We start from the raw sequence: 17,196 nt of genomic DNA on the forward strand, positions 1-17,196 counted from the left end.
TAGAAGTCAAAAACTAAGCAAATTGTGCATTTTGAGCTCTGAAATGACTTTCTGTGTCCAAAACTAGAAACAGACTGGAAAAGCTTGTTCTGCTTTGAAACTGCATGAAAAAGCCTTTTCTCACTGAGAAACAACTTTTAAAGCATTTCTTTGCTTGTTTTGACTTATTTGCTCAGAAGCACTAAAACATCATTTCTGCTCATAGAAGTCAAAAAACTAATCAAATTGTGCATTTTGAGCTCTGAAATGACTTTCTGTGTCCAAAACTAGAAACAGACTGAAAAGGCTTGTTCTGCTTTGCAACTGCATGAAAAAGCCTTTTCTCACTGAGAAACAACATTTAAAGCATTTCTTTGCTTGTTTTGAGTTCTTTTGCTCAGAAGCACTAAAACATCATTTCTGCTCATAGAAGTCAAAAACTAAGCAAATTGTGCATTTTGAGCTCTGAAATGACTTTCTGTGATCAAAACTAGAAACAGACTGGAAAAGCTTGTTCTGCTTTGAAACTGCATGAAAAAGCCTTTTCTCACTGAGAAACAACATTTAAAGCATTTCTTTGCTTGTTTTGAGTTCATTTGCTCAGAAGCACTAAAACATCATTTCTGCTCATAGAAGTCAAAAACTAAGCAAATTGTGCATTTTGAGCTCTGAAATGACTTTCTGTGTCCAAAACTAGAAACAGACTGAAAAGGCTTGTTCTGCTTTGCAACTGCATGAAAAAGCTTTTCTCACTGAGAAACAACTTTTAAAGCATTTCTTTGCTTGTTTTGAGTTAATTTGCTCAGAAGCACTAAAACATCATTTCTGCTCATAGAAGTCAAAAACTAAGCAAATTGTGCATTTTGAGCTCTGAAATGACTTTTTGTGTCCAAAACTAGAAACAGACTGAAAAGGCTTGTTCTGCTTTGAAACTGCATGAAAAAGCCTTTTCTCACTGAGAAACAACATTTAAAGCATTTCTTTGCTTGTTTTGAGTTAATTTGCTCAGAAGCACTAAAACATGATTTCTGCTCATAGAAGTCAAAACTAAGCAAATTGTGCATTTTGAGCTCTGAAATGACTTTTTGTGTCCAAAACTAGAAACAGACTGAAAAGGCTTGTTCTGCTTTGCAACTGCATGAAAAAGCCTTTTCTCACTGAGAAACAACATTTAAAGCATTTCTTTGCTTGTTTTGAGTTAGTTTGCTCAGAAGCACTAAAACATCATTTCTGCTCATAGAAGTCAAAAACTAATCAAATTGTGCATTTTGAACTCTGAAATGACTTTCTGTGTCCAAAACTAGAAACAGACTGAAAAGGCTTGTTCTGCTTTGAAACTGCATGAAAAAGCCTTTTCTCACTGAGAAACAACTTTTAAAGCATTTCTTTGCTTGTTTTGAGTTAATTTGCTCAGAAGCACTAAAACATCATTTCTGCTCATAGAGTAAAAAAAAAGCATATTGTGCATTTTGAACTCTGAAATGACTTTCTGTGTCCAAAACTAGAAACAGACTGAAAAGGCTTGTTCTGCTTTGCAACTGCATGAAAAAGCCTTTTCTCACTGAGAAACAACATTTAAAGCATTTCTTTGCTTGTTTTCAGTTCATTTGCTCAGAAGCACTAAAACATAATTTCTGCTCATAGAAGTCAAAAACTAAGCAAATTGTGCATTTTGAGCTCTGAAATGACTTTTTGTGTTCATAACTGGAAACAGTCTGAAAAGGCTTGTTCTGCTTTGAAACTGCTTGATAAAGCCTTTTCGCACTGAGAAACAACTTTTAAAGCATTTCTTTGCTTGTTTTTAGTTCATTTGCTTTGAAGCACTAAAAAACATCATTTCTGCTCAAAGAAGTCAAGAACTTAGCAAATTGTGCATTTTGAGCTCTGAAATGACTTTCTGTGTCCAAAACTAGAAACAGACTGAAAAGGCTTGTTCTGCTTTGAAACTGCATGAAAAAGCCTTCTCATCTAGAAACAACTTTTAAAGAATTTCTTTGCATGTTTTGAATTAATTTGATCAGAAGCACTAAAACATGATTTCTGCTCATAGAAGTCAAGAACTAAGCAAATTGTGCATTTTGAACTCTGAAATGACTTTCTGTGTCCAAAACTAGAAACAGACTGAAAAGGCTTGTTCTGCTTTGCAACTGCATGAAAAAGCCTTTTCTCACTGAGAAACAACATTTAAAGCATTTCTTTGCTTGTTTTGAGTTAGTTTGCTCAGAAGCACTAAAATATGATTTCTGCTCATAGAAGTCAAGAACTAATCAAATTGTGCATTTTGAACTCTGAAATGACTTTCTGTGTCCAAAACTAGAAACAGACTGAAAAGGCATGGTCTGCTTTGATTTTGCATGAAAAAGCCTTTTCTCACTGACAAACAATTTTTGAAGTATCTCTTGACTTATTTTGAGTTCATTTGCTCAGAAACACTAAAATAGCATTTCTGCTCATATAAGTCAAGAACTAAGCAAATTGTGCGTTTCGAGCTCTGAAATGACTTTTTGCGTTCAAAACCAAAAAGAGACGGAAAGGGCTTGATCTGTTTTAAAACTGCATGAAAAAGTAGTTGTTTCTCACTGAGAAATAACTTTTAAAGTATTTCTTGACTTATTTTGAGTTAAGTTCCCCAGAAGCACTAAAACAGCATTTCTGCTCATGAGGGTCAAGAACTAAGCAAGTTGTGCATTTTGAGCTCTGAAATGACTTTCTGTGTCCAAAACTAGAAACAGACTGAAGAGACTGAAACAGAAACAACTTTTAATGTATCTCTTTCCTTAATTTGAGTTTATTTGCTCAGAAGCACTAAAACAGCATTTTAGGTCACAGAAGTCAAGAGCTAAGCAAATTGTACATTTTGAGCTCTGAAATGAATTTCTGTGTCCAAAACTAGAAAAAGACAATAAAGGCTTGTTCTGTTTTGAAACTGCAAGAAAAAGCTTTTTTTTTTACTCAGAAACAACTTTTAAAGCATTTCTTTGTTTGAGTTCATTCGCTTAGAAGCACTAAAACATGCATTTCTGCTTATAGAAATCAAGAACTAAGCAACAGATCTCAAAATGCACAATTTGCTTAGTAATGCTTAGAAATGCTTTAAAAGTTTTTATGCACTTTCAAAACAAGCCAAAAAATGCTTTAAAAGTTTCTAGTTTTGGAGAAAAAGCTTTTATATGCACTTTTAAATCAAAACAAGCCTTTTCAGTCTGTTTTTAGTTTTTTATACAGAACTTCTTTTCAGAACTCAAATTGCACAATTAGATTTGTTCTTGACTTCTATGAGCAGAAATGAAGAAAGTGAAGAAAAAGCTTTTTATGCTGTCTCTAGTTTTCCTGTTAAAAATTGTTTAGTTTTTTTAATTTTGATGATTTAATAAAATATTTTTTTGTTGAGACATTTGCATATTATTATACTGTATGACGTATAGGATACAACAATGTTTCATAAACATAAGGCCTAACAATTACAAATACTTGTAAAAGTATGGTAAAGGATGGTAAAACTGCGCTAAATGAAACTTTTTAAAAATTAAATGGTTTTGGTTTTCAGAGCATAAGGTAATGAAAAATTAAATATTTAGCAAACTGTTTTCCCAATCAGCCCTAAAATACAGGTCCACTAAAACAGTGGCATAAAAGTGTTGCTGTGGATAGAATAAAAACATTGATTTAAAAAATAACTTAACATGTTTATGTTGACTCATATTCAATACTGGGTCATTGTGACTTGTCTCCAAAATGAAGGATCAGCAGATGAAACCGCGACTGCATTACCAGGTTATGTGAACAAAAAGAAGTTCACACTGTTAACTTTATTTGAATGTTTCAGCGACATAAAATGACTCTAAGTTGTTAGAAAAGAAATGTACCGTGACATCAGAGTGAGATGATTTAAGGTGATGATAAACTGATTCTTTGAAACGATTCATTGAACTGAACTGTGGAAGTGTGAGGGTTAAATCGCTGTTGTACTCTCAATTGTAAGTCGCTTTGGATAAAAGCGTCTGCAAAATGACTAAATGTCAATGTAAATGTAAATGTAAATGTAAATGTTAAATGAGGGTTAAGCAGGTGAATGACCTCTTTTACCATCCACAGTTGTAATCATGTATAAAATAATTCCATTACCGGATTTCAGCTAGCTAAATGATAACAAATTGAAGAATGTTGCTGGCAATTTGTGGGATCTGAGAAGGCCTTAGACCTAAGATTTAGTTTAAAGATGGGATTAACTACAAACTACAAGCATAACAAATGCTAACAAACCAATACGGTTGTTCAATACATTTAAAAAGTTTACTGCGTTTTGAAGAGACTTATTTCTTTAGTCAATTATTAATATCTAGAATCACTCTGAATTTTGAGTTTATGTAATTACTGGTTTATGTCCTCACTGGTTACTGTATACATATTGCAGATAAATGTTTTTTTTTTTTTTTTTTTTTTTTTACATCTTAAAGCTTCTGTAGTAATAAGATATTTGTTTCGAACCAGACACAACAGATGGTGTTAAGATAGACATCAATAATTTGAATAATTTCTTCTGTCAATTATTTGATAAAATCTTATTATTTGAAAAATAAATGCATAGTTAAGTTGCTTGTATTTTAATAAATAAAACAAATGTTGCATTTTAAACACCATGGTTAATAATACTGTTTTTCAAAGTGAGAAAGAAAGTGTAATCTGTTTGCAAAGACTCTGAGAGACACTTGTACTACCTTGTTTAAAGATTACTTTTGTTGCAAACAATGTGTGACAACAAATTTCAGACTAATAAAAATCTGCTGGTTTAAAAGAATAACTTATTGTGACGGGGTGAAGAATCACACGACAAGGAGAGCTCAAAATAAAGACCCGGGAGGGAGGCTTTATTAACAAACAATACAGGGGTAAGATGAAAGGGCGATGGGTAGGTGTTCCAGTGCTTGGTAGTGCTCGGTCATCCAATCTCTTAGGTGCAGTGAGTTCATAAATACAACTCTTTGGGTTGATCGGTCACAAGCTGCTATCTGGAAGTGAAAGAGACAGCATTAGTTCCTTTCAGCATTGAGTCAAAACTCAACTGCAGTTCTGCCACGTGTGGCTTTATATTTGTGCACACCATTTGTATGTTTTAACTACTAAACAAGTTTTAAGATCTGAATAACCATTTTCTTGTGGTTTGGATGTGTTGTGTAAAAAGCTCTAACTATGTTAAAACACCAACAATGGCCTAATAAGTTAAGAAATGTTTAGAAAGAAAAGATTTATTATTTGTTCTAACGTTAAAACATCTGTTTGTTTAAAATCTGTCTTCGTGCGGGTCTCTCCTAACAGGGTTAGGTGTTAGGGAGGCTGGAGTGGGGCCTGGGTGTGGTTTGGGAGCGGATGCTTTTTTTTTTGACAACCCAGTTTGAATCTGACAATCCCTCTGCAGGATTTCTCTTTGTTTAACTTTTCTAACTTGTGACAAAAGTTAGTTTTTCCTAAATTGTAACGTTATAAGATTTTGGATTAGTGGTGTATGCTGTTTTAACAATAATCAAATGTTTTGTAGATCACAGTGAGATTCTCTCTCTTATTTTTCTAATTTGTAACTTTTTTTTTTTTTAATGGCAACATAGATTTCGACTTCTATCTTGTTGTTTTAACTAACGTCTGATGCTTTTTCTTATTTTTTTTCAGATTGCGGTAAACTGGTCAGTTCTATTTTATTTAACTTTGTATCTGCAACAGAGTCTAACACACCAATTTTAAAAGGTAGTCTCTTACACTTATGCTCAAACATGTATCTTGTACTATACTTTTTGTTGTAGATTTTTGGCTTTATTTAACTTTTATCCATAACAAACTAACGTACCGGTCATATATATTGGTATATTTTAACAAAGGTAGATGATATTTTTGATTGAAATGTTTCAGTCTTTTTTCATAAAATTGAACAGGTGTACATGAACAGGTGTCCGGTTATGGGGTGGGAGGGAATTTTTATGACCGAACATAAATCTCATTGTTTGACACAAAGGACATGGTATTCTTTCTACCATGTACATACAGAAACAGGAACTTTTCAAGCCTTGATCTGTTTAGCATACAAGTGTCATTCAAATGCATAGGCGTTAGAAAAACCCTGAAACAGTGTATCTTGAGATTAGCATAAACACTTAACTTGGGAAACCTACCAGATGTTCAGGAACTGATCAGGGCCTGGGCTTCCTGCTCTTATAATGTAAGTCACAATATACATAACTTTTCCATTCAAATGGTTATATTGAAACCCACATTTAACATTTTATAAATTTGTAATACCACAATTCTCACATCTATAGATTTATATTTAACATGGATGGAATTATTATACAATTGTTCCCCTGATATTTAACAATTTAAAAAATAAATAAAATAAAGAATAAAGCATACATCCTTACCTTTCGTAACATAAGGCCTATTTGCACGGGATTAGTATTAAATAGTGACAAGTGTCCCGATTGATCAACAGCGTCGCCCTGGACGCTAAATAGGGCTTTAGAAGGGTTTGATCTGAGCAGATGATTTTACCATCGCTACCACCGCCAGAGGACATTTTGCAGTAAAACCATTCAAGCCCATTCAGTTTTTGCAGATGAACATCTTTTTTATGCACATGCTAATAATGAGTGAAAAAAAAAAATCACATCATGTTTTTAAAAAGTGCCATTTTGTGGAACTTGTTCACAATGGTGCATTGCATTTACTGATTATGCAGATATGTAATTATTGTTGTTTAATGTTTAATCTTTCCTGCTGTTAAGGAGAAGTCGGGCAACATAACAAAGAAAGTTGATCCCGATTGGTCCTTTTGCGTGCATTTGAAGCGCTGACTGGATGAATCACAAGTAGAACCTCAAAATACCAAATTTTGTGGATAGAAACTTTTTGTTTTCTAAATAAAAAGTAATAAAAATAAAAATCACATAATGAAAAATCTGAATATGTAAATTACAAAATTTTTACAAAAATTCAAAGGTGTATTTGTATTCGCGTGCATATCTATTATTTATATATATGTGTGTGTGTAATGTTTAATTATATAGCACATTTATAAACAACTTTTGTTTTTTAATGATCCCTGCTAATCTACAGCTAAAAGTGCTACAGACTCAGAGATAGGCTTAATGGATTCAAAAATGGTAAAACTCAATATCTTAACTCTAGGGGAGTTGAAAAAATGGTATTATAAACTGACCATATATCAAATACTAACACAGTACATAGGGTAATCACTCAAAAGGAAAAAAAAAAAAAAAAAAAAAAGAAAAATTGTCAAGCAAGATCAACTGGACCACTTGATATGGACTGACCCAATAGTACTATAATCACAGTAGACTGACAAATTAGGAAAACCACTTACAGAGGAGAAAAAAAAAGAGAAAACATGTAAACTACAATCAGAGATAATGTGAATATTATGGTATATACTACAGTTAAGCAATCTCTGTAAGGTTAACCCAGATGATCGCTTTCTTAAAATGCAACAGGAGCTGAAATATGCGAAATGTTGCAGTACATAGATATGTTTGACGTTTTGGATTGCAGTGGGGAGTTCTGCAAGTTTTAAACATTAGAAAGTCACAAAACTGTTTATTGTTTTACATTTCTTAAATAACAAAACTTGAAAGCTGAGACTGTGTTTCATACCAGAAGTAACTTGCTTTGTCTGTCAGCAAGTTGTCAGTTTATGGCATTTTTTTAGCGTAGGGTGAATTGGCACAATTATAATATCACAAAAACTAGCTTTAAAACAGGCTTAATGTTTTAAATAATTTTTGGGATGGAATACAACCCAGACAAAAGACAGTTGTGCACTCTTTATGAACTACAAAACAAAAGAGTACAGTTATCACCTGCCTTTTGTAAAGGTTGTATTTACTAAAATATAATGACTAAAATAGTGCCACTAAAGCATGCCAACCAAAACATTTTCAGATGCTTTAGTAAATCAGTTTTGCATTTTTACAGTCAACAGCAAAGAAACTTTACATATGTTAAAATTAATCTCGCAGGCAGGGGTTGCTAATTGATCAGCAATTAATAAATGCAATCAAAAGTTTGACACCTCAGAGAAACAATAGACAGATAGATTTCAATACAATGGCATATTTTTATCCCAATTTTCATACAACAATTGTAAAGGTATGCAAGGGAGAATTACAGAGCTAAATAATACACAGTTGCACACTTATAGAGCCTATAATAATATCACCCAAGCGAAATTTAAGATTTGTTGTGCAACTTCTATCTTTATCTTCTTTATTGTTGACCACCACGTCACACAATTCTCCCACAGTCCAAACAATTGAATTTTCACACTGGTCCCAGATTCCTGAGGAACATGCTTTCTTCAACTTTTTCAAATAACATTTTATAAGCAAAAGTTGAACTGCAGGCTGAATCCATATAGAGTTTTAGCAGGAAGGGGATCCATCACATGTTTCCTACCCTGATGTTGGGATTCAGCATAGGATCCAGGTTTGGATCCGTCTCAGCTGAGGCCCTTCCCAGTTTAGCCATAATTATGATGAGGGTAAAGAAACCAATCACTCCAACCAAAAGCAACATGAAGATGCGCTGTTTCAGAGTGAGGGCCTTTTTCTTAGTGCCAGTACGATTCCTAAAAAAGGAATAAAAACATATGTTAACACTTCATTTTAAGGTGTCAAAATACAGAGTAATTGCCTATTTAAGTACTTAGTAGTAGCCATTGTACTTACATGAAATAAAATGTACTTACCATGTAATTAAGTTACGGAGCAGCCTATAATAGCCTACAATTTGCAATTATGTAGATGTAATAGGCAGCTACTTAATTTGTTACAACTAAATACAACCTTGGTACACTTTATTTTAAGTACCTTATGCCTGTGTAATATCACACACATTATATTTATATTTTAAATATATAAATATAAATATATAAATATTTAAATCATATCTATATGACCGCTATCAGTTTGTAGCAATAAATGAGGAGGTATCATATCGCTCAAAAGTGAAATATGGAGTTCCTCAAGGCTCAGTGCTAGGACCGTTACTTTTCAATCTATACATGTTACCTCTGGGAGATATTATCAGGAGTCATGGTGTTAGCTTTCACTGCTATGCTGATGATACTCAGCTCTATATTTCAGCGCAGCCTGGTGATACACACCAAATTGAGAATCTAACAGAATGCATAGTCGATATAAAAAACTGGATGATGAGTAAGTTCTTAATGATAAATTCTGAAAAAACAGAGGTGCTAATAATTGGACCTAAAAACCCCACATATAATAATCTAGAACACAGTCTAACACTTCATGGCTGCTCACTTCATTAATTCTTCATCATCAGTTAAAAACCTAGGTGTGCTGCTTGACAGCAATCTTGCAACCATTTTTCTAGCATCTGTAAAACTACGTTTTTCCATCTTAAAAATATATCTAAATTACGACCTATGCTTTCAACCTCTAATGTAGAAATATTAATTCATGCGTTTATGACTTCGAGGTTAGATTATTGTAATGCTTTATTGGGTGGTTGTTCTGCATGCTTGATAAACAATCTTCAGCTAGTCCAAAAGGCAGCAGCCAGAGTCCTTACTAGAACTAGGAAGTATGATCATATTAACCCGGTTCTGTCAACACTGCACTGGCTCCCTATCAAACATACAAAGATACATTTTAAAATCTTATTAATTACCTACAAAGCCCTGAATGGTTTAGCTCCTCAATACTTGAGCAAGCTCTTATCACATTATAGTCCTGCACGTCCGCTGAGTTCTCTGGCCAAACTCTGGCCATTTGATAATACCTAGAATATCAAAATCAACTGCGGGCGGCAGATCATTTTCCTATCTAGTACCTAAACTCTGGAACAACCTCCCTAACTCTGTTCGGGAAGCAGACACACTCTGTCAGTTTAAATCTAGATTAAATACACATCTTTTTAACCTAGCCTACACGTAACACACCAACACACTTTTTGTTATTCAAATACGTTAAAGTATTTTTAGACTGCATTACTTAGATTTGCTGGAACCGGGAACACTACTCCTAAAATACGATGTATTTGTGACATCGTACAAAGAATGGCATCTGCGCTAATATTATTTCTGTCTCTTTCTCAATCTGTTTTCACAGTTCGTATCCAGATTAGATGGTGGATCAGCACCTAGAGATTATGTTCATCAGAGACCAGAACACCTAGATGCGCTCTGTGGACAGATCACCAGATCCTGATGTACACACACACACTAAGTCATTTCACTATCTGACATAGCTGCGTTTAAAATTGAACTGGAAGTTAAGTGTTGGGCGTCCGGTCAGAGGAGAACTGACCCCAACTGAGTCTGGTTTCTCCCAAGGTTTTTTTTTCTCCATTCTGTATGGAGAAATTCTGTGACATCAAAGTGCGGAATTAGTGTGAGTGACGCCAGTGGTGTTAAACTTGGAGTGCCAGAGACCTGCAGAGTTCCAACCCTGCTCCAACACACATGCTATGCAGTGTTCAATTAAGCATAAGTTTTGGGGCATCTTCTCCTAATAACGCTGAAAAGTATTTAAATTACACTTTTAGTTTTGATGGTAAGGAGTGAATATATTTATTTCTGAAACTTATTCCTTGTTGAAACCAAAATCTGCCATGCAGCAAAACTAATCTGGAATGGGATCTTCAACGAATGCAAAGGCGAACAATACCCCTCTCTCCTTGTTGTTTTAAGACACCCATCTTCCCTTCTAACTCAGGTTGCTCAAACTGATTATATGAAAATACCACAACTAACAGTGATCAAGTGAACACGTCCTGTGTCACTTGAAATATGTAAATGTGATTGGTACAATGGTCTTATATCTACAGAAGTAAACTAAAAGCTAATTAAGGTCTGATTACTTCAATAGGCGTGCCTCGCCCCAGGGCATTCCTTGCAAATTACCATTTGTCTCAAAAAGGCAAAGTGTTAGTTTCGGTCTGCTTTTCGGGGGATGACTGTCTTGGTCCAAGGTACTTAAGAAAATGTTGCAAATGGGTCAGGGCGCTTCTGTACCCAGATTAGCCTGTAGTGGGTCTCCATACTTCTATGTATTTTCTAAAGGTCAGGTATGCATCTCTCAATCTTAGATTGATCTTTGGGAATTTTGTTTTGTATCGACATGAATTTAATTAACAGAGAATTGAAAGTATGAGATTTCCAGGATATATCTAAATGTATTTATCTAGGAAAATATTATACGATTGATATCTGTGATGAAGAGTTTTAAGACTTTATTTCAGCTTTACTGACTATTTTTCCCAAAAATGTACAAACCATGCATAATGTTCTTTAACAAAAAATGTAGAGATGTACATCCATCTTTTTTCACATATTACTGTAGCACAGTTTGTGCTGAATACAAAATACTAATTTATTACTAATATTAATTAATATTAATACTAGTTTATATGTTAACCAATAATGTGTTATAAGTAGCTGAAATAAGCACAAATGTCAGGACATGTCAAAACATCTCAAGGGGCCCAAAATCACTTCAGACCCCAGAGGGTTAAAAGGTAAAGAGAATGAACAGATAGTCTTGATTTTATGGCACTATCACATCTTTTCAGGAATTGGGATTGTAGGATTCGTTTTGCAATAAATGAATTTGAGTTACAGACTAAGGACACTCACTTTAGAACCTGTGAAAACCAGCTAAGGGCAGGTCGTCTGCGGTATTTATCGTCATCAAAGTCAATCTGCATCACTGCACTTTGTCCTGAATCCCGTGTGTCATATACCTTTCTTGGGGATATAGCTGAAAAGACAATTGAGAAGAAAAGAAATTAACAAATGTATGTATACACACACATACACACACACACAGATATATACAGGGATTGAAATGAACTTGTTTACTCACCAGCCAATTTGGCTACTAAATTTAAGTTACCAGCCATTCATAATTTCTACTAGGCAGAAAAAAATTAAAAAATAGCTTAATGCTTTGTAGACTGGGCTTGACAAAGCAACTGACAATCATTTGTGTCAGTACTTTTTGCTGAATGTCTTATTGTGCTGATATTGAATATTGTGCTTAAAGAGTACTATGGTCAGCTAACTCCTACATTTTTTGATATTGTTAATATTGTGTGTGTTCAGTTCACAGCAGAAATTTTTCTTTTTTAAGTGTGCATCATCTTTTGAGTCAAATTCTTACATTTAATCAGTAAATTGTGATAATACATTTAGGCTGTTACTACAATTAAATCAGTATCAACAAAGTTTGTTGCTTTACAACTGCATAAATCATGTTTTGATATTCTAAACATTGCATATTGATTACTGATATTTTATATAATACAAAAAAATGAAAATATACTATAAAATGTAAAATTTAAATCACCAGTAGGTGGCAGTAAGTGTTAAGGGAGTCATTGCGATGGAACCAAATTATTTACAGACGTGGACAAAATTGTTGGTACCCTTTGGTCAATGAAAGAAAAACTCACAATGGTCACAGAAATAACTTTAATCTGACAAAAGTAATAATAAATAAAAATTCTATAAATGTTAACCAATGAAAGTCAGACATTGTTTTTCAACCATGCTTCAACAGAATTATTAAAAAAAAATAAACTCATGAAACAGACCTGGACAAAAATGATGGTACCCCTAACTTAATATTTTGTTGCGCAACCTTTTGAGGCAATCACTGCAATCAAACGCTTCCTGTAACTGTCAATGAGACTTCTGCACCTCTCAGCAGGTATTTTGGCCCACTCCTCATGAGCAAACTGCTCCAGTTGTGTCCGGTTTGAAGGGTGCCTTTTCCAGACTGCATGTTTCAGCTCCTTCCAAAGATGCTCAATAGGATTGAGGTCAGGGCTCATAGAAGGCCACTTTACAATAGTCCAATTTTTTCCTCTTAGCCATTCTTGGGTGTTTTTAGCGGTGTGTTTTGGGTCATTGTCCTGTTGCAAGACCCATGACCTGCGACTGAGACCAAGCTTTCTGACACTGGCTAGTACATTTCTCTCTAGAATTCCTTGATAGTCTTGAGATTTCATTGTACCCTGCACAGATTCAAGACACCCTGTGCCAGACGCAGCAAAGCAGCCCCAGAACATAACAGAGCCTCCTCCATGTTTCACAGTAGGGACAGTGTTCTTTTCTTGATATGCTTCATTTTTTCGTCTGTGAACATACAGCTGATGTGCCTTGGCAAAAACTTTGATTTTTGTCTCATCTGTCCACAGGACATTCTCCCAGAAGCTTTGTGGCTTGTCAACATGTAGTTTGGCATATTCCAGTCTTGCTTTTTTATGATTCGTTTTCAACAATGGTGTCCTCCTTGGTCGTCTCCCATGTAGTCCACTTTGGCTCAAACAACGACGGATGGTGCGATCTGACACTGATGTTCCTTGAGCATGAAGTTCACCTTGAATCTCTTTAGAAGTCTTTCTAGGCTCTTTTGTTACCATTCGGATTATCCGTCTCTTAGATTTGTCATCAATTTTCCTCCTGCGGCCACGTCCAGGGAGGTTGGCTACAGTCCCATGGATCTTAAACTTCTGAATAATATATGCAACTGTAGTCACAGGAACATCTAGTTGCTTGGAGATGGTCTTATAGCCTTTACCTTTAACATGCTTGCTTGTCTATAATTTTCTTTCTGATCTCTTGAGACAACTCTTTCCTTTGCTTCCTCTGGTCCATGTCGAGTGTGGTACACACCATATCACCAAACAACACAGTGATTACCTGGAGCCATATATATAGGCCCAATGGCTGATTACAAGGTTGTAGACACCTGTGATGCTAATTAGTGGACACACCTTGAATTAACATGTCCCTTTGGTCACATTATTTTCAGTGTTTTCTAGGGGTACCATCATTTTTGTCCATGCCTGTTTCGTGAGTTTATTTTTTTAAATAATTCTGTTGAAGCATGGTTGAAAAACAATGTCTGACTTTCATTGGTTAACATTTATAGAATTTTTATTTATTATTACTTTTGTCAGATAACAGTTATTTCTGTGACCATTGTGACTTTTTCTTTCATTGACCAAAGGGTACCAACAATTTTGTCCACGTCTGTATTTACATATATATAAAACATTGACAAAACAATATATCAGTCCTGGTAAATACCTGTGTTAATGGTGATTGTATCTGTGGAGGTAGAGGTGGTGCTCATATTGATGACAGAGAGATTTTGGCCACTCACTTCTCCATTTTTGTGCATGTGCTCCACATCCTGATGAGGTGGAAGACTTGTGGGTGTGGGGTTTGACAAAATTATATCCACTGTAGGAGCTGGAGCAGAGAAGTGTATATTAATATATCAAATGTATCTTCTTTTATAAATATGGTTGTATAAAAACTGAGTAAATAAAAATTGTAATTACTAAAAAAGTTTTTCACTCTTTTCAATGCCTTAATTTAAATAACAAACACATGCATTAAGTATATTATTACTGGATGGTACTGTTGCAAAGTTATAGTACAATCATTTTAGTCAGGGCTTTAAACTTTGAACTTTATTTAAAAAAATAAAAAAATAAATAATTGAAATAATAAATAAATATCTTCTTCTTCTTCCGCCTATATCCGGGGCCGGGTCGCGGGGGCAACAGTCTAAGCAGGGACGCCCAGACCCCAAGATACTTAATCTCCTTCACCTGAGACAGGAGCTCTCCACCAACCTGAAGGGGGCAAGCCACCATTGTCCGACTGAGAACCATGGCCTCAGACTTAGAGGTGCTGATTCTCATCCCAGCCACTTCACACTCAGCTGCAAACCGTCCCAGGGCACACTGTAGGTCTTGGCCAGATGCAGCCATCAGGACAACATCATCCGCAAAAAGCAAAGACGCTATCCTGTGGTCACCAAACCAGACCCCCTCCGGCCCTCTCCTCTCCAGTACCCTGGCATAGACTTTCCCAGGGAGGCTGAGGAGTGTGATCCCGGAGCACACTCTCTGGTCCCCCTTCTTAAAAAGAGGAACCACCACCCTGGGTCTGCCAGTCCAGAGGCACTGTCCCCTGCGTCCATGCGATGCTGCAGAGGCGTGTCAGCCAAGACAGCCCCACAACATCCAGAGGCCTTGCCACCGAGGAGCTTCTCAAAAACCCTCCTCATCCAGGGTGATGGTCGAGTCCCCCCCCAGGTCCCCAGCCTCTGCTCCCTCAATGGAAGGGATTGGCGGGATTGAGGAGATTCACCGCCCGACAATATCCCCAGTCGAGGTTAGCGGGTTCCCACCAGCACTGTATACGGTGTTGGCAGGGCACTGCTTCCCCTTTCTGAGGCGTTGGATGATTTGCCAGAACCTCTTTGAGGCCGTCTGATAATCCTTTTCCTTGGCCTTCCCAAACTCCTCCCAGACCCGAGTTTTTGCCTGCACAACAACCCGGGCAGCGGTCCGCTTGGCCCACCGGTACCTGTCAGCTGCCTCAGGAGTCCCACGAGCCAACCAGCACGATAGGACTCCTTCTTCAGCTTGACGGCATCCCTTACTTCCACTGTCCATCATCGGGTTCAGGGGTTGCCGCCACGACATGCACCGGGGACTTTACAACAGATGATAGAACAGATGATACATCCACAAAGTCGACCATCGACCTCCGCCCTAGGGTGTCCTGATGCCACAGTACTGGTGGACACCCTTATGCTTGAACATTGTTTGTTATGGACAGACCGTGACTAGCACAGAATTCCAACAACAGAACACCACTCTGGTTTAGATCGGGGGGCCATTCCTCCCAATCACGCCCCTCCAGGTGTCGCTAGAATCAGCAACGTGAGAGTTGAAGTCCCCCAGCAGGACGATAGAGTCCTGCGTTGGAGCACTTTCCAGCACTCCTCCCAAGGACTCCAAGAATGCCGGGTACTCTACACTGCCATTCAGTCCATAGGCACAAATGACAGTAAGAGTCCTCCCCCCAACCCGAAGTCGCAGGGAGGTGATCCTCTCGTCCACCGGGTTAAACTCCAACACACGGCGGCGAAGCTGGGGGGCTATGAGCAAGCCCACACCAGCCCGCAGCTCACTTGCGAGGAACACCAGAGTAGTGAAGAGTCCAGCCCCTTTCAAGGAGATGGGTTTCAGAGCCCAAGCCGCACGTGGAGGTGAGCCCGACTATCTCTAGCCGGTATCTCTCTACCTCCTGCAACAACTCAGGCTCCCAGAGAGGTGACGTTCCATATAAATATATATATTTTTTATTCTTTTTTCTTTTCTGTCAAAGATACTAGAAAATGAGATACGAGATATGAGAAAAATGGTATCTGTGAAGATTTCCAATCATTATTCAGATCGTACCATAGTACTGAGACTACTCTCATTAGAGTTACAAATGACCTGCTTCTATTATATCTCGTTATTAGTGCTATTAGATCTTAGCGCAGCGTTCAACAATATAGACAACAGCACAACTTGAACAGTCTAGAAAACCATGTTGGCATTAGTGGAAGTACCTTAGTATGGTTCAAATCGTATTTATCTGACCGCTATCAAGTGAAATATGGAGTACCTCAAGGCTCAGTATTAGGGCCATCACTTATCACACTTTACATGTTACCTCTGGGAGATATTATCAGAAGACATGGTGTTAGCTTTTACTGTTATGGTGATGAAACTAAGCTCTACATTTCTTCGAGGCCCAGTGATACACACCAAATTGAGAAACTAACAGGATGAATAGTCAATATAAAAAAAAAACCTGATGATTAACCTCCGATTAAATTCTGAAAAAATGAGATGCTAATTATTAGATCTAAAAACCCCACATGTAATAATTTGGAACATTGTCTAACACTTGATGGCTGCTCTTCTTCTTCATCAGTTAGGAACCTAAGTTCACAAGATTTTAACAGATTATTTTATTATTTAACACTGTATACTTTGATTATTTAACTTCAGTGCTGAAATCTATGTTAGACCTGACAGGTTTTCTGATACACAAGTACTTTAAAGGAATTCCTTAGCTTATTACTATTACTGTGGCAGCAAAAGGAAATGCAATGCATTCTACAGGAAGTCATTAAAGGATATTAGACAGGAAGCGGAAAAACTGACAGTGGAGTTTGAAGCAGCAGGGGAAAAAAGAGGGAACTGACAGAGAAGAAGAATTAGAAAGAGAATTAAGGAGAAAATAACCAGAACAGTCAGCTGATGATTTAGACATGCTGCATCCTTGCAGACTGGATGCTATGAAACGTTATAAGGAACACAATGTAAGAC

At 36.5% G+C, this 17,196-nt stretch overlaps 1 protein-coding gene across 2 annotated transcripts in view; it reads right to left on the reverse strand.

Moving 5' to 3' along the window:
* Positions 1 to 4,820: 4,820 nt before the first annotated feature.
* The window catches only part of zfpl1 (zinc finger protein-like 1), a 31,894-nt gene continuing 19,518 nt past the window's right edge, over positions 4,821 to 17,196 (reverse strand). The window contains exons 6-8 of one of the 2 annotated variants that reach the window (XM_043239175.1): positions 14,102 to 14,266; positions 11,642 to 11,765; positions 4,821 to 8,608 (exon numbers count right to left, since the gene is read on the reverse strand). In XM_043239175.1, coding sequence (XP_043095110.1) covers positions 8,422 to 8,608; positions 11,642 to 11,765; positions 14,102 to 14,266 — 476 coding nt within the window. In that variant the 3' untranslated portion in view covers positions 4,821 to 8,421. The remainder of the gene's footprint in view (positions 8,609 to 11,641; positions 11,766 to 14,101; positions 14,267 to 17,196) is intronic. The other variant, XM_043239176.1, reaches the window with a different exon arrangement.

The sequence above is a fragment of the Puntigrus tetrazona genome, chromosome 5, assembly GCF_018831695.1.
Source record: "Puntigrus tetrazona isolate hp1 chromosome 5, ASM1883169v1, whole genome shotgun sequence".
Classification (NCBI taxonomy): domain Eukaryota; kingdom Metazoa; phylum Chordata; class Actinopteri; order Cypriniformes; family Cyprinidae; genus Puntigrus; species Puntigrus tetrazona.